Here is a 22560-nt window from a genome sequence, read left to right as displayed (position 1 = left end):
GCCTGATGGGGGGGCTCAAACCCACCAACCGTGAGATCACGATCTGAGCCGAGATCAAGAGTCGGATGATTAACCGACTGCGTCACCCAGGTGCTCCTTTAACTTTTTTTTGAAGTTTATTTTTGAGAGAGAGCGCGCGCGAGAACACGGGGGAGGAGCAGAGAGCGAGGGAGACACAGAATCCGAAGCAGGCTCCAGGCTCCGAGCTGTCCGCACAGAGCCGGACGCGGGGCTCGAACCCATCAACCGCGAGATCGTGACCTGAGCCAAAGTTGGACGCTCCACCAACTGAGCCACCCAGGCGCCACAGTCATCGGTTTTCTACCTGACACTTGTAGGCCTAATGGGACCTTATGGCTGTTGTCACAGGTCGTGGAATGGGGGAGAATGAGGGCAGCAAGGGATGCGTCACTGGACAGATTAGCCCTTTTAACCTTGCTCAACCCTCAGGTCCCCTAGGTTTGGTTTTGGTTTGTGGGTTTTTTGTGTGCCTACCAGCTCCTACATCCTGGCCTTCCAGTGCTTTCTTGCCCACACGTGTCCCCATCTGCCTCCCTCACTTCGAAAACAAAGAGGCCCGCCCGACTCTTACCCGGGTAGCAGATCGTCAGGGAAAATCACCGAGTCCAACCAAGTAGCACCAGGCTTTCCAGACTCAAGCCTCAGCCCTTCTGCTTGCTCGGGATTTATTCTTCTGTTCTTTAGGGCACCCCTCCCGCCGCCCCCCATCCCGAAGACACACACACGGCACAGATAATCCCAGTCCCCGCAGCCTTCCCCCAGTCGCAGGCCCTCCCAGCAGCAGGACAGGACGCACAGAGCCTCAGGCATTTGTAAATGCCTCCTCGCCTCCTCATCGGTGAGCGGCCTTAGCCTCCACTTATTCCAGTTAGAGAACCATTGGTCAGCCAATTCCCATAAGGCTCTTCTCTGACCTACTTGTACCTCGTAATGTAACGATTCCATAGGTTGCAAGAGGCATGGCGGCCAGGGTGCTATAGAAACCTTTGCTTTACTGACCTTCCCCCCCACCCCCCGAGTAAAAAGTGTTTTGTTTTGGTTTTTTTTTTTAAGTTAAATTATTCCATGAGGGATTGGGTAAACTCTAAGGAGCATGTGCTCTCTAGCACTGGGGAATGCTCCAAAGTCTTCTATCCCAGACGCATTCGATTTGTCTCCCGGGTTTTTTGCGCTGTTTTGTATTTTTTACAGTTCTTCGGCCCCATACTCCCACTGAGTTCCCCAACAGGAGAAATAATCCAGGAGTGACCCCTTTGCTGTACCTGCTGTTGCTCAAGGACTCACTTTCTTGTGCCTGGACACTCCGCAGGCTGGAACGAGGCGAGGAAGGCCGAGGAACCGATCAGACGTGGCAAAGGAAGGTTGCAGGTAGCGGACATGGGACAAGCCTGAGGTCACGTGAAAAACCTCGCAGTTAAGGACTAGGCTCTCGGCCCAAGGGTTGAGGCCACAAAAGCTGCCCCTGTGTCTCAGCTTCCAAGTAATAGAGAATCAAAAGTTTACACAGAAATGATGTCATATTATGATTATCCACCAGTCCTCGAAGCTGAGTACAGGAAGGGCTGGATGGCGGGGGGGGTGGGGGGGGTGGGGGGAGACGCATCCTGGGGCGGCTTTCGTTCCCAAGGGAAGCCAGACTGAGCCGGGCTCACAGCTCCCATCCTCCCAAGGGCCCCACTTAGGGCTGAACAGCGTCTGTGGAGCTTAGCGGCCTAGTCAAAGCATGAGTGGGCCCAAGGCTGAGGAATAAAAAAGAAGGACCCGAAAGAGGAGGACAAGGGGAAGGAGGGAAGGCAAAAGGAAAAAACATCTCACTCAGGGCGGGTGTTCCCCTTGGTAGCACCTTCCACGGCCGGAGCACTGCTCAAATTGCCTGAGTCCTGAGATCCTTGAGACCACCGCCCTTCCAACTTTGTCCCTGACGCTTCGTCGTCGTATTTGTAGTCGAGTTACTCTCGGGATACGGATGGAGGCCTGAAATCATAGTGGTTTCCGGTCTCGATTAGAAGCCCCGGAAACCATCTCTAACCGATTAGGGGAGAAAATGTATTTATTTAAAGGTTCTAAGTAGCTCCCAGGGTCCCTGGGGGACCTAGGGAGCCAAGCCCAGGCCAGCGCCAGGTAGAATGACGACCGGCACGTGACAGAACTAGCCCGCTCGGGACAGCTGTCGCCGCTGGGCACCCAACATGACCACCTGCCCCCTAGACACCCTCATCACTGAACTGGAAACTCCACCTTGATGCCCGCCATTGCTGCAGCTAGCCAGGCCTTGCCTCCCACCAATATTCGTCCGTGGAGACTTCTCCAAGTCCCCCAAGAAGGCGGTTTGGAGTCTGGGAAGTAAAAGAGAGGGACCGAGTATACTTGCCAAGGTTGCCATGACAAAATAACACAGTCCTGAAGGCTGGAAGTCCAAGATCAAGGTCAGATTTCTCCTGCCTCTCTCCTTGGCTTGCAGACGGTTGCCTTCTCACTGCGACCTCACGTGGCCCTTCTGACAGCCTCATTTTACTTTAATCACCTCTTTAGACGCCATATCTCCAAATACAGTCACATCCGGAGGTACTGGGGGTGAGGCTTTGCACATACGAATTTTGCAGGGGACACAGTTCAGCCCACAACAGGAACAAATGTTTATTTCCCCAGGTCTGCTACCCTGCCTTGGGCACTATCGGCTTGACTTGGCGCTCGACTCTTCTCTACCAGTTCTCTACCGAGGTCCCAGCATGCTTTGCGGTGGCACGTCCCCAAATTAAGACACCCGGAGTTCGTAAACCTCCTGATCCTATGGTCTTCTAGATGAGCTATTAGATTCCAAATGGGCACATCTAATGGCACCTTGTTCCTGCACAAGTATCAACTCGTGCCCCGAGGACCAGATGGGTGAAGATATTTGGGAACGTTCGACTATCGTGTTCCTCAAGACAAGCTCTGGAGAAAATAATTCAGAATGTGGTCCCCACCACCCTTGAAAACGAGCCCAGTGTATATGCTCCACTGTTGATCTAAAAAGGCTGGGTACAGATGTCATGTTTTCATGATCAGAAATATGCTATTTCCTTCTCGCAATGTACTTTTAGGTCGATGAGGAATATTAACCCAAGAGTTACCTAGCTCTCATTTTGCCAGTGTCCGTAATCCTGTTATGTAAACTGATAGCCCTTCATTTCCCCCCAATGCATGGCTGTCGGAAGACCTGACCTAGCTAAAACGCTGTTTGAAAAGAATCAAATGAGGTTATTTTGTTTACGAGCCCCCACATACACACCCCTGGGCTCAATCTGATGACCTCCTTTCCTTTAGCCAAGTAGACGGAACATTCTATTCTTTAGCTACACGGCTTTGGAGGTGGGAGAGGTCGGGAGACATGCTCCCAGCAGTGGAGGGGTGTTGAATGGGGCAAACCAGCGCATGACAGGAGGCTAGTCAGACTAGGCTTTAAAAATGTATCAACGTGGCTTCCTGAGTTGTGGGGTTTTATATCTATCTATCTATCTATCTAATGTTTGTTTGTTTATTTATTTACTTGAGAGAGAGAGAGAGAGCACGAGCAGCAGGGAGGGGCAGAGGGAGAGAGAGACAAAATCCCAGGCATGCTTCATGCTCAGCACAGAGCCCAACGCAGGGCACGATCGTGCGACCCTGGGATCATGACCTGAGCCGAAATCCAGGGTCAGACGCTTCTCTGAGCCACCCAGGCGCCCTGCTGAGTTGTGGGTTCTTTTAAAGAAAACTTCCTCTTGAACTATAGCTGACGTACAAGGTTGTATTCGTTTGAGGTGTGCAACAGAGTGATTTGACGGTTGTACACATTGTGCGACGCTCGCCCAGGCAAGCGTGGTCTCCGTCGTGGGTTTTGTCTTTGTTGTGGCGAAGCTGAGATCTAAGGGAATCATAATCTAAATGCACATGTATGTTGAAAAGCCACAGTGAAATTCTTCGGGAGACTAAGGCACAGCCCATTTGTGGGAAATGCTGGGCCAGGCAGAGGCTTCGGGGGTTGGGGGTGGGGGTGCGGGGGGAGGGGAGCCGAGACCAAAAGAACGGAGAAGTGTCGCACAAGCCTCAGGAAAATAACAGCTAAAGGACCAAGGCAGGGAAACCGGTGGAAATAGGATTAGGGATCCGAGACAGGAGGGCTCCCGTGTAGTGAGACAGGGACAGAGGCTTCCAGATGCATAAAACAGGAAGTGAATGTCCAATTGGTCGTAGTCTAGAGTCAGAGAAAGACTGTTTCCAAGAAGGGCCCAGGTCCGAAGCGAGAGAGCAAATAGGGCATGGCAGACGATGGACGCGAGCCAAGGGGCTGGGAGGCCCCCAGATATACGTGCCCATGTGTAGGGCTTTTAGCTGATTCGCAAAGGCAGAACAATTTATACACGTTTTCTCTTTACGCAGAGCGGCCCCGGGGAGATTTGCTGAGTCTCTGCATTTGTTTGTGTGCTAGATGATTCTAGCAACAGCCGACCCACCAGGGAGACTAAGTCAGAGGAAGGTGGGGGAGCGGTCCTCAAGCTTGTCAAACTGAGCAAGTTGGGAGTTTGGGTCAAGTACAAACTTAGCATATTGTCCTGCTAACCCACCACCAGGTCACTAGAAAATGATGGGCTCTCATGGTAAACTCGGTGGCCTCAAACAATTTTGGCTTAGAACTTCCTGTTAAAGACTGTGGACTTTAATGCGTAGCAAGTTCTTATACAGAGAATACGCGAATGGACTGACTTCCTTGGTTCGGAGGTCTGTGAACTGTATGCAAAGTGTATTCAAAATAGCTTGTGTGTGTGTGTGCGCGCGCTCAGGCCTGCGCCTTTTTCTAGACAGCAGATACATAATGTTCCACATTTGTGTGTGACACAATCGTGGTGACAACCCACTGAGGCACAGCAATATAAAGAATGATGAGGGGCGCCTGGGTGGCTCAGTCCGTTAAGTGTCCGACTTCGGCTCAGGTCATGATCTTGCAGTTCGTGAGTTTGAGCCCCGCATCGGGCTCTGTGCTGACAGCTTGGAGCCTGGAACCCCTTCGGATTCTGTGTCTTTGTCTCTCTCTGCCCCTGCCCCGCTCGTGCTCTCTCTCAAAACTAAATAAACATTAAAAAAATTAAAAAAAAAAAAAGAATGATGAAATAAGTTTCAACCATCTGCTCAGATGACCAGATGTCAGGACAACGTTGCCTTGGCCTGGAAGGTCCTTCAAGTTTGTGCTGCTTCTGTGGAAGCTAGAGTGAGAGCCAGAGCCCGAAACCGAGTGGACTGACCATGAATTGAGGGACCCTCCACTCCCCGAAGCCTTACGTCGGAGCGCAATACACGGATGGGGCAGCTAAGAAAGCCATTTATCAAGGCCCTACACTCACGAAGGGCCTTGATGTGGCCGGTTATCTTGCAACAAGACTATTTTTCACACATTCACAGAGGTTCACCCACCGGACCAGCCAAAACCACTCATCCTTCAACGTAAAGCTCACGTTCCCTTTCCAGAGCATTTCGCGCAGAGTTCGGTACAAACGAATTGCTACGTAAATCCTGGGTTTATCTCGTAACTAGTAAAACTACACTGTATTAAACTGCTCTGTTTAGCTCTGCACTGTCAGCGCAAAGCTGGTCGAGGGGTGAGGCTCGATCCCACGAACCGTGAGATCGTGACCTGAGCCGAAGTCGGACGCTCAACCGCCTGAGCCGCCCAGGTGCCCCTCGTCTTAACCACCTTTGTGTAAAGTTCTGTAGTATTAGTGTAGTCACATTCTTGAATATTCACAACAGATCTCTAGAACTCTTCTCTGGCAAAACTGAAACTCTATCTTCATTGAACAACGCCCTATTTCTCTTGTGAATCGCAAAATTCCATTGCATTAAACTGCTCTGCATTAAATGTTTGTATTATCACAAATTCTGTGAACTTATCCTTGGCATTTCCTCGTTTGTTTGAGTACATTAGAAGGATCAGGGGTGCCTGGGTGGCTCAGTCGGTTAAGCGTCCCACTTCGGCTCAGGTCGTGCTCTCGCGGTTCGTGAGTTCGAGCCCCGCCTCAGGCTTGGGTGCTGACAACTCAGAGCCTGGAGCCTGCTTCGGACTCTGGGTCTCCCTCTCTCCGCCCCTCCCCTGCTCACACTCTGCCTCTCAAAAATAAATAAAAATGTTTAAAATAATTAATAGAAATACATTGGAAGGATATGATGGCAATGATCGGGGACTTTCTCAGCTTCTGTGATCTCCACATGTAACAGTCAAGTTCAGCCTTACAGCTAAGCCCCTATGAGTGTCACCACGAAATGGACAGGGAGAAAGAACAAGCTGGTCAGAGAGAGCATGGGATGAGCCCAAGCCAAGCCATGGGAAGGGCCATGAGGAGAGCTCTGATGGGAGACGGCTCCCTGCCATGGTGAGAAGTGAGAGTTCTGGAAGCAGACCAACTGCCTGCATTCATATCTCCCTCCAGTGCTCGATTGCTCTGTGCCTTTCAGCAAGTTCCTTAACCTCTCTGAGCCTCAGTTTCCTCGTCTATAAAATGAGGGCGGGGGCACTTGGGTAGGCTCGGTCGGGTAATCGTCCAACTTCAAGGTAGCTCAGGTCATGGTCGCATGGTTTGTGGGTTCCAGCCCCACAAATCGGGCTCTGCACTGACTGCTTGGGGTTCTCTCTTTCTCTCTCTCTCAAAATAAATAAATAAACTTAAAAATAAATAAATAAATAAATAAATAACACGAGGACGGTAATAGTACTTGCCTTATAGAACTGCTGTGAGTGGCAAGGTACATAGTAAGCACTCAATTTATATCAGCTGCTGCTATTATTATTATTATTAATCTTTGTGTAGTGGTGGTGGAAGGAAACTTCTCTAGCTGGGAGTTCCCGGCTGGGGACAAAATGTAAATCCATTTTGTCACGACCTCAGTGGGGTGAGTGGGATTCAGCTGCTTAATTCCACTGAAATCCTTGGCAAGAGGACTAGTTTCAGCCTTGTGGTTTGAAGGGGTGGGTGACCTTAGGCAGAAGCATAGGAGATCGTAGTCTGTCATGTATATTTCACCAGTCTCTGAAAAGTCGGGTCTAAAAAGTATCTCTCACTCGTATCTTCGTGGTGCCTCCAGAAGACTTCTGCTGAAAGAACAAACCACCTACGAGCCCAACCCAGAAATCTGGACTCCTGGCACTTCGCGCGTCCACGTGAATTTGTTTCCAGGATTGTTCTTTCCTGAAAACAGCTACTGGCGATGGAAGGAAGCGTAGAGAGGGAGGGAGGAGGGAAGGCCCAGAGCCGGCGGGGTGCTCGTAAAAATGTAGCCAACAGCGCTCCGGGAGGGGAGCCGTAATTTCTAGGGGGGTACAAATACTCCCACCCTGGCTGAGTGCTGCTACCAACCTGACGTCCCCGAACGTGGACTTGGGAAGGGTGCTCAGCGACATGCCATTATATGGCGTTTCGACCCTGCAGACGCAGTAGGACCTAAATAACTTCAAGAGCATAGCGTAAGAGGAAAAAGTAGGACGATAATCAGGATGTGACAAGCTTTGGGTATTCACTACTTTGCATTAATGTAATTTATTTCATTGTAAGTTTACACAACTTGCTCTTTAAATAAAGGCTGTGTTGAACGACTGGCTTGTAAAATTTCCGAAATCTTAGAAGTTGGCTCTCGTTACCGCCGATCGCTCTTTCTCTTCCTCCGGTCCAAACCCTGCGGGGGCTGCTGGGCTCGGCACCGGGAGTCGGGCTGTGCCGACAGGTCTCCCATGGCGGTTACACGGAGAATCCCGACTCGGTCAGCCAGCCGGGCTCTCCTTTGCCCCAAAGCCTGCCGCGCAGGCCTCCCAGGAGACCAGCCGGTGGCCTCCATCAGGATAAAACAAAAGCGAGAGAAACTGGGCCCTGCTTCGCCGTCAAGCCTTTAGCCCCGTGCTCTGCCAGGCTGGGTTGCTCGCAATATTCCCTATGACTGGCCAGTACTTTCCCTATGGGCCACCAGATATTTTCTCCCTGTTTCTTCTGCCTGGAATGTCCTCCAACCCCTTTCCATTCTTTCATCTGGAAAACTTCTTACCCTTCATGAGTCAGCTCCTGCACACCTCCTCCAGGAAGCCTTCCCTGAACCCCTCCCCAGGCAACATTAGGTCCTTTCCTCTGACGGGCCACCAATGGTCTGTGTGATGCTGTATGCTTCCCTCCCCAGGCTGTGAGCCCCTCGACGGCACGGACGGTGTTGCGCTCGTCTCTGCAGCCCCACGCCCACTGTAGAATATGTGTCCTGTAAACACTTGCGCCCTTAATTAAGTGAATGGATTGGAGGTATTACAGCCTGCGGAGGGGCCTGAACTAGGAACCGCCATGGCAGCTGAGCCTCTATTTTCCTGGCAGTTCCTACAGGTGGAAAGGCCTCCGGTGAACACCCCGGCATCTGAACTTGGAGGCGGACGCGAGCGCCAGAAGACTCTTTTCCCACTTCACTGATTTATTTTTTGAACACGTGTTACAGTTTTTGTTTACCTCATCGATTAATGAGGGAGCCAGCAAGACGTCACGACCTGCTCCAAGGAAAACGCAAAGCACTTTTTCCCACCGTGAAAACTCCTTCGTCTGTGGCCTTCTAGCCCTGCACTGCTGATGGCCGACAAAACCCCTCCCCTTCGGGCATCTGGCCTCTGGCAGGAAGGACTGGGTTGAGAGCCTTCTTGGGGAAGCTGCTTCATTCAGGGGCTTTAAGAACATGGAGGAAAGATGGAGACAGACCAGGCACTGGATGAGATCATCGGACCTGAGCTGAAATCAAGAGTCAGACGCTCAGCCAACTGAGCCACCCAGGAGCCCCTATAGGAAGCCTTCTGATGTCCTGCCCCAAGAAGGCCATATTTGGACAAAGGAAAATGAGGAGAGGAAACCATTAATCACCTGCTAGGTCACATGTGTAGTAAGTGGCAGGGGGCAAGATTCTAACCTAAATAGTTTGACTCTAGAGTCTGTGTTCTCAGCCACTATACTTTACTAACATCTGATCCCCAAATCTGATTTCATTCGTGGCTGGGATATGGACCTCAACTCCTTCGTGATCGTCTAAATGGCTGCAAGTGGAGGGGTGTCTGAACTGGCAGACGTGCTTCTGGAGGATTCCCCTTGCCCAGCCTAAAGCAGCCTGACTCAGACCCACCGAACCCAAACTTCTGTGGGTGGGGTGGAAGTTTCTCCCAAGCAGCAGGTTGTGGGAGAGAAAAGCTCCTTGAGCGGGGAAGCAATCTGAAGAGAAGAGGCGAGGCAGTGGGGTGGTAGGGGTGGGGGGAACCAGAGAGAGAGAGAGAGAGAGAGAGAGAGAGAGAGAGAATAATTCCCAAAGGGGCCTTACCAAATAGGATGTAGCTGCTTAAAAAAAAAATTCTTTGGGGGCACCTGGGTGGCTCAGTCGCTTGAGCATCCAACTCTTGATTTTGGCTCAGGTCATGATCCCAGGGTCGTGGGATCGAGCCCCGTGTCGGGCTCCTTGCTGAGCGTGGAGGCTGCTTCAGATTCTCTCTCTCCCTCTGCCCCTCTCCCCTGCTCACGTGCTCCTTCCCAAATAAATAATAAATAAATCCCTTGTTCTTCCCAGTGAAAGTTCCATGTCCAGGCTGCCCCCCATCTGAACATCCGTGGGGTGAGGGGGGCAGCTGGAAGCGCTCCCTAGTGTGTAGAACGTGGATCAAATATGAGGATCAAATATGTTGGCTACTGCCTCACGGACAACAATACCAGCTGAGGCCGGAAACTGAGCTACATTCCTTAAGGCCTCTGTCGGCTCTGAGATGTATGACTCTGGAAGTGTGGGGTTGCGGCATCTGAAGTTTCTCATTTCATTTTACCTTTTGAATCTCCAGATCTTTGTTTATACTTTGGTGACAGAATATTCCAAGCAGCCACGGGAGCGGGTAGGGTAGGGGGAAGAGGTAGCTGGGCAAGCCTTGTTGACAACTGGGGCACCCCTTGAGTGTGTGGTCACTAGGGAGACAGGCCTTCCATAGAGGAGGGCTCCAAAGCCAGAAGAGGGGCAGTCTTGGGGGGACTAGACTAGAATACACTAGAACAGAGGAATCAAGGCCTGCCACTCTCCTCCTTGTGGCTCAGAAAGAGAAAGCAATTTGTGGAAGGCCACGAGGCCAGGGAGGAGGGAGGCCGGGCTCGGAATCCAGGCTGTCTGACCCCACAGTGTGCTCCCCACTGAAGGGCGGCGGGGGGGGGGGGGGTAACGATGGCGTCTGCCTCGGGACTGAATAAGAACGCGCTCAACGCAGTGGCCGGGCGCATAGCTCGCATTCAACAGATGGGAGCTGCTATGGCTGCTGCTTTGTTGTCATTATTATTGGAAGCTCCCCCCTGGGTAGCCACGAGCTGAGTCCCTCTCCTGGGTCTGTGCCACTGCATGATGGGTGACTCAGAGTAGCAGTTAAGAGTGTGGGCTCTGGAATCAGACTGCCCAGGGCTTAATCCATGTGACCAAAGGCAAGTCACATAACCGCCCTGTGCTGCAATTAGTCACTTCTAACATGGGAATAGGGGTCTACTTTGTAGATTATGGTGTAGAATGAAAAGCTAAATGTTAAAAAAAAAACAAAAACAAAAACAAAAACCAACTAGAAAAGGGCCTGGCATGCAGTGAACAGTCGGTGGACATTGGCTTTTGGATGCCCCAGGGTGGAAGAACAGGGCCCATGTTTCCCGAGCACATGCGGCGTCCCACTTCGGGATGGGAGGCCAAATCCAGCCACTTTGAGAGGATGCGTGGAGTTCTGCCCAGAGGGAGGTGAAAAGATAGCAACTTCAGTCGCCACGATTAGCCATTTCCAAGTGAACGCATCCCTGCAGACGGCCTGCACAGAAGAGCTCGGTGCCGTGTGTGGGCACGATGTCCCCCCCCCCCCCAACCGTAACCGCTGGTCCTCTCATGTAAGAGCTCGTTTGGGCTTGTAGGAGGAGCAGAAAATGTATGCTGGGAGTGGCAACAGGTATCCCGATGGGCCAAAGGGGCAGTGATCCCTCCCCGTCCCCATGATTCTGCTGCATATTCCAGTAACGTTCCCTCTAAAATGTGAGAGAAGCAAGATTTTTAGAGCAAAGCTGGACTTAGGGCGAGCGGGCTATTTCAGGACTTAAAATTTTGCTGCGCTTGTGGCATCCAGAAATCGTTGAAGTTGACTTACGAGAAGGTAGGCAGAAAGGGTTCCTTGGGGCTTTCTAACGCAACAGCGACACTTGCTAATACGCGTGTATAAAAGCGGACGATAAACGTGGATGGCCAGTCAATGCGAGCAGAGGCCGAGATGCGGAAGTCAGCAACAGAAAACCGGAAAGGGGAGGAGAAAGGGGCTCAGAGATCCAGAGGCAGGGCTCCTTGGGGCCTGCACTCTCCTGCCTTGACCAGCGCATGCCTTCACGTGGGGCTGAACGCGGACAAGTCCAGCGGGGGCATTTCTGCATTACCTGGAAGAAGCCAACGTGGGCAGTACGGACACCGAACCTTTCCCATCCCCCCTCAGCCCCTCCTGGGGGCGATGAAGTCATGGGAGGAAGGGAAAGTTGAAATTATCTGGTAGCCTGTGGGTCTAGGCCATTTGCTCTTTCCTTCTCTTGCTCTGACCTCATTTTGAGACTGGGGGCTCCTTCCAGGGAGACATCTCTGGCCTGAGAGAACTCACAGGAGCAGAGCCAGGCTGGATCCCAGAGAGGAAGCAGAAAGTGTCAGCTTCGGCTTCGCTCAAGGCCTGCAGGGTGGTTCAGAGTCGTGCAGGCCTTCTGGGCAGGACCGCCTGGGAGGGAAGGGTGTGCCTCTGGCCGAGGTGGGCTTTGTCTCTCGACCGCCAGAGAGTGGCGGCCTGGGCACAGAAGTCCAACGGGGCCAGGCATTTCCTCTGGGACCTACTTGGTCAGGAGTTCTCATTTTTCTCAGTGACCCAAAGGACCCTGTTACACAAAGGCCAGGCCCAAGTGGAATTTGCTATCCTTTTATCTTAATTGTCCCGCTCCGCTTGGATTTCCCCCCCCCCCCCAGGGGCAGAACAGAACTTGTATAAAGTCACTGATGGCAGGAGACTACAACAGGTACTGAGAAGACGAGGCATTGCTGACTCTCTCTTGCTGGACTCCGCTCGGTCAGCACCGCTCCCTGCCCCCGTCAATTTTACCAGTGTTCCTGTCAAAAGGTTCACGCGTTGGGCCTGAGCTACAGACCATCGTTGAGAAACAGTTTGACTGAAATAAAAACAACGTCATTTACTTTCACCAATGTTTTATAATGCCAAAGAAAACACAGTAGGCAGCGCGTTCCGCTGTAAGCAAACCCAATATATGAATGGACTTAACAAGTAAACTAGGGGCGGATTATTGGCAAGATGCTTCGACAAAATTCTGTAAATAACAAGATTTTCTGGTGCATTTTTTAAAACCGCTTATGGCAAGGTTTTCAGAACACATCAGTCACATTAATTAGCTCGCGCCGGCCTCACTGTCAAGTACATAAGAGCTTACTTAGTGTCTAAGTGCAAGGCTACTTGGACCAGAGGTCTTCCGGCCAAACGTATTATAAGGAACGGGAACGAGATCAAGTTAAATGGTCCGATAGCTTTCCTTTCTATTCGGCTTCCAAAACACGATACCTATTTGGGTAATTCTTGCCCTAAGGTTACGGGTAGAATTCTGTTAGATGCAAAGTGAGACAACGGGAAACATTCCTAATGAACACACAGCTTTCACAGAGACTGTCTATATCACATTGTTATGACAACGCAGAAGAGCTGAAATCTTGCTTTTGTACAGATTTGGAGGAAAGAAAACCCTAAAGAGAAACCAAGCATATAGAGGTAGTTGAACAGCAATATGGGGGGCAGAAAGCATTATCTTAATTCCCCTTTCAGTTTATTACAGTGCAAGAGTAAAATGGCTGCTTAACAAACAACTGGAATAACAAATACACAGACACATTTGCCACTGTTTGAATGCCTTGCTTGATATTTTAATCCGGGCATTACTGAGGACTGCATAAAATGATGGAACTAGTTTATCTCAGATAAGCCTATGATGCCACATTGACCTATTTGCTCTCCTTTTATTTTGTTGTTGTTGCTTATTGTTGCTGCTTTTACATTAGCTAAACGTTAGGCAACTTTTAACATAACACATAAGCTACGGTGCCGCTTTGGAAACTTCTGTTAATCACATTTGCTGCGACAAGTTTTTAAACGGCTACAGAGTCATGAAGCGAAAGCTTTAAAATGACACCAGGAACAGAGATTACAGGCACTTCTCTCTCAAGGTGAACGTAGCGCGTTGCAAAATACCTATTTGTAAGTGAAAACGTCTTCATTTCGACTCTGGATGTGCTCCACCCAGATTATTAAACAGTTGGACAGTGGGAGCTATCATTCTAAGAGGAACTGAATGTGTACATCTTACGTGACTCCATTTCCTTCTTTCTCTCTGCACTAAGGAAGGGCCCCAAGCTGTAGCCCCGTGCAGCTGGCTGTTTTTCAGAACTGTTTTCAATCGTCAACCAACCTCATCCCTCAGGCCCCAGATGGGCTGAAAGATCTATTCTTTTCCGCTATGGGGGCTGCCTTCCATTTGCATCCTTGCCCCAACCCTTCTGCTATGATTCTGCCTTGATAAAAGGAAACGGATGCAAAGTCAACATGTTGGGAACTCAAGGAACGAGTCCCTGAATAAAACTCCCATCTTGGAAATGGAGTTTGGCAAGGGGCACACTGTCCCCAGTGGATTCTGGCCCATCAACAGCATGCAGGCTGTGGACAGTACGAGACCTCTGGGTGCTGTGAGCCAGCCTCAGGAGCTCCGAGACTCCGACGGCCAGTCACAGGGGATTATCTGAGCCCAGGCCAGCCCCGCAGGCAGAGCTGGAAGCGCCACACACGCAGCGACTCGACTGGCCCCACGGGGCGGGAAGCAGTCGGCTTTCAGAAAAGGCAAATTCTTGACATAGTCAGTTCTCTGCCCCCATTAAGTCAGGGGCAAGCACTCTTTTCTCCAGGTTGTCTATAGAAAATTAGCTTTATCCTTTTTCATTTTCTACATTTTGCTGGTTATTAGCTAGCAGTGGTAGTACAGTAAGTACAAAGCAGAAAGGCATAGTATCTGCCTGGTACCTAATGTGTACACACACACACACACACACATATACATATATATATATATACACACACACACACACAAACACATATACATATATATATATATATATATATATACACACATACACAGAAAAAATAATCTAGGTCATGATAGGAAAATTAACCAAATAAATGGCACTATCTACCAAGGGGGAAGTCTTGTACTTCTGGCCTAGATTTAGCTTTATGTCTCTTCTCCGTATTCTCTTCAAACCCAAGCTCTGCAGCAAAATCAATTCATAAGTGGCGAAAATGGCCACCATTCAACTGACTGCCCCATTCAGGTACATCCCACAGAAAGCCAAGGCTTAGCCTTGCACCCTGCCTCCCACCACTGCTGAAACCAGAGCTTGCTATAAAATAACCCAAACATGTATTTAGGCCACTGAACGTACAGGGGAACTCTGTTCCAGCCAAGATCTACGTTTGCTGGAGTTAGGTGCTCACTTACTGACATGGAACATTCTAGGATGTGGAACTTTATTTAAAGAAAAAAAAATCAAACTTCCCTTTCTACCGAGAATAAGTAGAAATGTGTGTGAGGTAACTGAATTTTATTGAGCCTGCAGCTTCCATCTGAACTGTGAGCTTCTGGGGAGCTTTGGTGACTCAGTTGCCATGCCTGTTTAATAAAATTACGTGCAACACAAACTGTTTCAAATGTTAAACATATGCAAAGGAAGGGGTTCAACGTCAATCTTGGCTATGCTAGTAACTGCTTAACTGTGCTATCTGGACAAAGTATTTAACATCGCAGAACCTCAGCCTTCTCATCTGTGATATTGGGCGTGATAACTGATCTCACAGGGCTGCTGTGCAGAATAAGTGACTTAATGAGCTCACATATGTGAAATCGCCTGGCTCAGTACCTGGTACACAGCAGGTTCAAAATAAATTTGTTGGGGCAGCATAAGGAAATCCCATGAACTAAGCACAGAAGTCAGACTGTGAAACCTGTTCACCCCGGCACGGCCAAGATTTTTAATACTTTTTGGAGAGCAAGGAGGGATGACGAGCTGGTTATTCTAATGGAGCTACAACTTAAGGCTTCCATTATATTGGGAATTCTAGACCTGCAGACAGCACTGCTTTTTAATCTTATTGGAACAGGGAGAACTGGCTGGCCCAGAAGCCTCCTTTGTCTCTGACCCTCATCTCTTCTCGAGTCTTTTCGTTTTCCCAAACAGACGTGGCTCCAAAAGGAATTAACTGTAAAGCATCAAGTTATGGTCCGAAAATCAGTGGTGGGGATCTCCCCAACCGAGTTTAAAGGGGCAGATACGGGTACTGCGTGGAAAGGCAGTGTTTTATGCAAGTGTGGGCCCCTGATGATACTCCGCAACTATGAACAATCTAATCACAGCTATTATTTTTTGGATGTCTCCTAGGTGCTAGGCACTGTGCTAAGCGATTTACGTATGTTACCTCATATAATGTCCGTTAACATCCCTACACGGGGCATTGGTCACTACCCTTTGCTAGATGAGGAAACTGGGGCCCAGAAAAAGTTCAATCACAAGGGAAAACATCTACCAAGCGCAGATGTTTACGACCTTTCCTCTGCTGCATTTACACGAGACGACAGGAAACTATTTCACGAGGACTGTGCTCTGACCTTCTGGCTGGCTGGGCACCAAGCCGGAAGAGGAACGCTTAATTCCCTGCTCCCCGAGCCCTGCAGAGCTTGCTTGGGCAGTAACCACGCCTATACGTCCATTCTTTGCCGGCCCAGTCTGGCTGCGAACATCAAACCTGGTAACACAACACAACGCTCTGACAACCCAGCACCCATTTAGCAAGTTCAGAAGGGATCATCTGGTTTCAGCTTACGTGGATCACGTCATTCTCTCTCCTCTGTTTCTGGCTGCAGGTAGTGGGAAGAAGTCAGGTCGATTCCCTGAGGCACTCGCCTCTCCTCGAAGGAGTAGATGGGCTGCGCTGGGTCCGTCCAAGGATCACGTGGGGGGATAGTTTGCACGATGGTACAGATGCGTGATTCACTTCTCGCCTGCCCTAATCTCCTCACGCCGTCGTTGGGACACCCCCCCCCCCTCCTCACAGTCTTTTTCAGGTTCTCCTGGCACTGACAGAACCACACTAGCACTAAGCAAGCTAAACAAGGGCTCCCTCTTACATTCTTACCCACTGTTCTTCCCCTACGTTGAAATCTTTGGCCCGCGGCAGCTAGGAGGGAAGGCAGCGTTTAGCTAAAACCACGGGTTCGTCGTCTGTTTCCTTTAAAAAGATGTACAAACCCGAGAGACAGCGTGTCTGTGTTTTTAAGGGTTCTACTGTCTCTACTGGCTTCTTTCCGCCTTCAATGACCGGCAGGCAGCCCTTCATCATGTGTTTTCATACGCGCCAGCCAGGTAACTAACCCTGGGGAGAAGGGAGAGACCCTTCTGACTAGATTGCTGAAAATAAATACCTAAACCAGATCACTCACAAACGACGCCCCTCTGAGTCACCTCTTCATTCAAGAGCAATCATTCCTTCGGCCCTGCTCGGCATCCCACCCAGAAAATGGATTGTTTTCCTTCACTCTGGCCTATTCCATAACGCCTGCGAAATCGCTTAGGTCTTTTGTATTGTTGAATTCCAAACGAAAGCAACATGGAACCCGTGACGAGCGATGGTCTCAGCGTGATCCCGAACCTCCTTTACACATCCAATGGGACAGATACAAAAACGGTTCGTGAACCGGGATCAAACCCAGCAGAATGTGGTTAAAGCAGAAACGGCACGTTGCCAGCACTGCTCCTTCCCCCTGCGTAGACGGCAAACCGCGTTAATAAATAAAGCAACTGGCTCTTCAGTAACGTACACTTAAACAGTTACAAACAGACAGGTAGAAAAAAGGGATACGGTGGTGCCAAAAAAATAAATTATGAAAACGGAAAGGATGAACATTCTTTTCTACACAATGCCGTATAAAACCCGAGCCATCTGGAATGAGAACCCAAGTCCGTGAAAATAACGCAGCAGCGTTACCAGAATGTGTGCTTCACATTTCAACTACACATTTATCTGTGCAAGAAAGAAAATGAAAGCAAAACCATTTTAAACTTCCAGAAAACTGGATGTCAAAAATCAAATGAATTTTTTTTTTTTCTGGGCTCTTAAACACCTCTGCTGAGCATGTAGTTGTGCAGCATGTCAAGAAGCATCTCCAGCCAGGAAGTTTCAAACAGGCCCCGTGCTTCTGGCCTTTCTACACGATTCCTCTCTGCGATCAACAGCAGGGAAATGCCTGTTTGATACTTCCTTCTGTTAAGATGTTATTGCAGTTAGATATATTTACAAGATGACTCCCCCAAGCCGGCAGGGAGGGTGGGGGCTTCTCCTCAGCGATCCACTCTCGCTAGTTTTGGTTCCGGGATATAAAGGCCAGGACTCGCCGAATCCCATTCAGTCTGTCCTTCAAGGACCTCATCGCTAGGAACGGGAGCTGAGCTCGGCTTTCCAGTGGAAGAACCGCTAATGTCCACCAGCACCAGGCTGGACCGTTCGGGCTCACCTACAACAGAGAAACACACGGCTTCACCCCACTCCCGCAGAAGTGAGATCAGCCTGCAGGTTTCCCCAGCTGCAAGGCAAACATCCCAGGTGGAACTGCTTCTGTGTCGGGCAGACGGCTAGTTACCCCCACGTCTACCTCCCCCCTTCTATGAGCTGGGCATACAGCCACCCACAAGACAGAGACTGCGCGGCAGCGAGGGGCGGCCGCGAGACAAAGTTCCAGCTAATGAGATGTAAAGGGAAGGGATGTCCGAAGCCTCGGGCCGTGCTCTGGGAAGGGGGCATGTGCCTTCCGCCTCACTCTTTCTCCCTTGCCCCTAGCTGGCGCGCGAGCACGGTGGTGACCGGCCTTCTTCTATCAGGAAGGCAGGGGTAACATTCTAGGGATGGTAGAGCTTTGTCATGAAGGAGACTGGGTCGCCGAACGATCTCATGGGACAGAGCTGCCCTAGCCCTCTACCTGGCTCAAGCTACGGCCACGTTTAGTAGTCGTTAAAGCAAACAGATCGGTGTCCTAACAGATACGCTACACTTCCCAGCCGGTGGGAGTCTGCGAGCTAGAGTACCCACTGCTCAGTCTGGTCCACTTCCAAGATTCTGTTCAGGTTCTCGGGACGGACACCTAACAGCACATGGGCCTTCGATTCCCACGATCCCTTGGGCTTGGCAGGTCTCTTAACGCCCTGTATTTCCCTGCTTCTGGCCGCAGGCAACACAGTCCACATACGCCGTGTCGCTGTACAAGGCCACAGCGAGCCTCTCCTCTGAAACCGGAGCCTGTGGCCCACAGCCCCAAAGCACAGCAACCCCCCCCTTTGCAAACATTCCAGTTTGAGAACACATTCATGTCAGAAATGTATTACGTCCCCAGGTTTCCTTCTAATGAGGAGCTTTCCCATCCCACAGGAATCCTTCACCGAAATTCTGTCTGTCAGCAGCTTCCCAGCCACACGTTTTAAGACACTGGTGACTTACTTCCTATGGAGCCTGAGACAATCACAACTTCCGGAGGGTTGGTTTAGGACTGTGGAGAACCACCTTCTGGTCAGACCACCTACACAGGGGATTATCTGCCTCCAAATGGGTTCACCTGGTTCTTCCCAAACCTTGCCATCTTCTTGGCTTCTCTGTGCCTATAGCTTCATTTGAATCCTTTTTTCCCCTCACTGTGATCTGTAACAGGCTCTCCCTCCTATTATTAGTTCTGAATATGAAACTGACATATTCTAAACTTTCTTTCCCAGGGCCATTAACAAAGATATTTAAGCTGATGTTAACACTTGTGGCTGCTTCTGAGAAGCCTCCTTCTGAGGCTTAGAACATTCTTATTAATGGCACCGCTGGGGCTGCAGCACTGACTGGATCAAACTGGATGATTTTTTTTTTTTTTGTGTGCGACTGCTGCCAAAGCAACGTGAGAACAGTTCTAATAAGAAAGGAAATGAACCAAGATTTCAACTTTCTGTGTCATCGAGCCCTTATGAATCACTCTGTGGCATCTGTGTTTTCTCTTATGAAAGCTGCTGTATCGTTGCTGATCGCTACCTTCTGCCTGACTGAGGGAGAATGCTCTCCAGAAGGTGAAGGGGAACATTAAACTTGATCATGAGCTTGCTCAGAGCTCTGATGTAGTCCTGAGTCATAGTGGCCCAGAGCCAGGAGCTGGGTCACTGGGAAGCACTGACTGGCCTTGCTCCCTTCAACATTCACGATGCCTTTGCACAGAGGCAAAGGAGCCACCTTTGCGGTCTGGAGAGAGTGAGACATTTCAGCCCATCAGGGAACAGACCGGTGTTCTGTAGCCACAGATGCAAGAGGAAGAGGGGACGTTAGAGACCTCCTCATCCACCTCCCTCATTCCAGAGCTGGGAGACAAGTTGGGAAAGGGGCGGGTCTTCCCCAAGGTCACACAGCTAGAGCGGTAAGGATCAGTCTGTTGGCAGTGAAATCAGAACATACACATTCTTATTACTGTGACAGAGTCAGGAATGAGTGTAAGTAAAGAATCAAGGAAGTCACGGAGGTGATGATGTAGGGGAGCCAGCTCAGAATGCAGGAAGGGTGACGGTGGGCAAATACTTGACTAAGTTATCTCCAGCCTCGTCCTAGAGAGACAGTATTGTCCGATTTATCAGGCAACCAAAGTTGAGTTGGTGAAACTCAACTATCTCCACTTTCCTGAAGAGCTTCCGATCTGCAGCTTGATCTCTCAAGTGGGCCTGTCCCCCCAGGAAACAGACTTGACCCAGTAGCACCTAATCAACTGCTTTCTAGTATAACTCGGCAAAGGGCAAATTTAAAGATTGGGTCTGTTTGCTCAGGACCTGCTCACCCCTGATGAGGACAATGACAAGGGTCTACATCTGCAGGGCTAAGCAGGGAGGGACCCAGAGATGAGAAGGTGCTGCGGTCTGGCAGCTGGAATCCTGTAAGGTGACTGGTGCCGTCTCCTAGCTCCTGCAGCAATGGGGGTGACAGTTATGAAATAGAAGCCTTTAGTCTCAGCTCCCGGGATACCCTTCTCTTAAACTGGGCCTTTGTGTGAATCTTGTCACCCCAACACATTACCATGGTGTGAATCTGGACTCCCACTGAAGGTTCTTTGGTGGATGGTGTCTATGTTCCCAATCTCTCACCTGACTTATGTCTCAAAGCCTGTCTGGGATCCAAGTTCCTACTGCTTTCCTTTATCACTCCAATTCTGACTTCAGATCCTTGAGTCTTACCCCTGATGCCCACTGCCCGGTGAAACAGTCCCAGATTGGATCTATCTCCCCCTCTGCACTCGATCTGCTGAATGGCAACCATGCACCCACCCAATCCCAGACCCTGGGCTCTCTCATCTGGTGGGGGCAGCCCATTACAGAGAGACATTTTTATATACCTGAGGATCAGCATCTTTCTCTGGCATTGGACCAAAGTGATTGAGTATCCGATTCTTCAGAGAGGTTTTGAGCGAATGAAACCATGATGACGCTTGCTCATAGACACAGTTATGTAATCCCATGAGCTCAGCCTGATCCTCTCCTTGAACCTGAAAGTACCAAAGTGGAAATGAAGCACTCTGTCCCTTCTCCATCACTCCCAAAGCTTCTGCTGACACCAGACTCCCTTTGGGCATCCGGCCTGCGTCCCTAGGAAGGTTCGCCCACCCAGCTTTCTCCTGTGTGGTGTGTGAAAGGCTCCTCAGCCAGAGGGTGGGCTGTGTGTGACTACTGCTGAGTGCGGAGGAAGAAGAAAGTTTCTGCCGGGCGCATCAGCTGAAACAGCGAGACAGACTGAAAACCAGAGATGCGAACTGGCCTGAGTGGAGGCGTGCTGTTGAGCTCGCTTATGCTAGCTTATGCCTCTCTCCTTTTCACGTTTCATATCTGCTTTCCCAGTGTCCACTGGGAAGAGGGACACAGGTGTGTCTGTTTCTCACTGTGTAACTCTATTTCCTAAGTCCAATACCTTCATTCGTCGCCCGAACATTTACTAACCTTATCCTATGTGGTGAATGTAAATATAAACGAACGTGGGATTATTTACTTCTTGTTTTTCCAATTAGTCCAGAAAACCGAGGATGAACTGGACACGTTATCTTTCTCCTTGATGGGATGACGTGTTATAGGGAAGAACCCTTAGCCGGGTCGCGCATTTAAAAATACAAACGTACGTGTGAATCTACAATCATCTCAAAATGAAACGCTTGAAAACATAAACGAATTGATACATAAAATACGTGGGTGTAGATATCACTCCCGGATCTATCCCTTGGTATCTCTGGCAGAAACCGAACCCCTGGGCTGAACGGGCCCCAGGGTTGTTGATCTGGCCTGGCGTTTCTTATGCAGGAATACAACTCAGCAACTAAACAGGGGGAAAGCCAGGGCACGGGGTGCTCCTGCTGCCATCCTACAATCGAACGGCGAGCCGGCGGCATTCGATGTCGCTGCAGCCATTTGGTGAGAAATCCCAAGGCCCCCCGACAGCGCTGAGCAATTCTTCTGCAAACACCTTTGCCCGCCAAGCTACAGGGATAGCCTGGCCCTGGGATTCTTGGCACGGGCCACCCTCACCTTTTGGTCTTCAATGTATTCAATGTCGGCTGTATTGTAACCATCTCGCTGGCCCTGATGGAGGACCCTGAAGCGCCTCTTGCCTACGCTGTCCACCACCGAGCGGCCATCAGCAAAGAATTGAACATTTCTGATCTCTAGGATGCAGCCATATTCCGCAAACCTGCTTATCGGGAATGCGTGAGAAAGTACATTTTTGGTGAGTTGTTTCTGCGGCCTGGCTCCCCAGCCGTTTCTGTAACCCCGGGCTGTGCCTCCAGGGACTTCTGCCTATTTGCCTGTCCCGGGGGCTACAGCTGCAACTACACCACAGGCAGCGCCTGTGCCAAGAAAAATCTTCCTGTAATAACGTAACTGCTCCCATTCATTGAGCATATACTGCGTGCGGTGTGCTCAGTGCTTTACGTGCATTAACGCACCAATCTTCCCAACACGCCCGCTATCATTGTACCCACTTTACAGATCAGGAAACTGAGTCGCAGAAAGGTTAAGTGACTTGCCCAAAGGCAAACTTGCTCCAAGGTTGGAGCCGGAACATGAACCCACGCACGGTGACTCCAGGTCCCGCGGTCTTACAGTAAAACAAGTTTTATGGTATATACCACTCGTTTAACAAAAGATTAATCCTTGGGGTTCCTTTAAATAGGCAGCCTGTTACATGGTAAACCAGGGGCCAGAGAGACCCCGGTCTCTATAGAGGGTGCTCACGGTCGTGAGCTGGCCAAATCTCAGGAGCTGTGCCTCCCTATCTCCTGGGGGCACCCCAGATAAGCCCAAATCCCTCTCTACCCAACCTCCCTTTACTCACGTAGC

General features: G+C 50.2%; 1 protein-coding gene across 8 annotated transcripts in view; it reads right to left on the bottom strand.

The window, feature by feature from the left end:
* Nucleotides 1-1072: 1072 nt before the first annotated feature.
* LONRF3 (LON peptidase N-terminal domain and ring finger 3) overlaps nt 1073-22560 on the bottom strand; it is a 51466-nt gene continuing 29978 nt past the window's right edge. For 3 of the 8 annotated variants that reach the window (XM_058714160.1, XM_058714161.1, XM_058714163.1), the window contains 3 exons: nt 21748-21910; nt 20571-20720; nt 12257-17684 (listed from right to left, as the gene is read on the bottom strand). In XM_058714160.1, coding sequence (XP_058570143.1) covers nt 17529-17684; nt 20571-20720; nt 21748-21910 — 469 coding nt within the window. In that variant the 3' untranslated portion in view covers nt 12257-17528. The other 5 variants (XM_058714159.1, XM_058714162.1, XM_058714158.1 and 2 more) reach the window with 5 other exon arrangements.

The sequence above is a fragment of the Neofelis nebulosa genome, chromosome X (genome assembly GCF_028018385.1).
Source record: "Neofelis nebulosa isolate mNeoNeb1 chromosome X, mNeoNeb1.pri, whole genome shotgun sequence".
NCBI lineage: Eukaryota > Metazoa > Chordata > Mammalia > Carnivora > Felidae > Neofelis > Neofelis nebulosa.
This window is presented reverse-complemented; position numbering and strand designations above follow the sequence as displayed.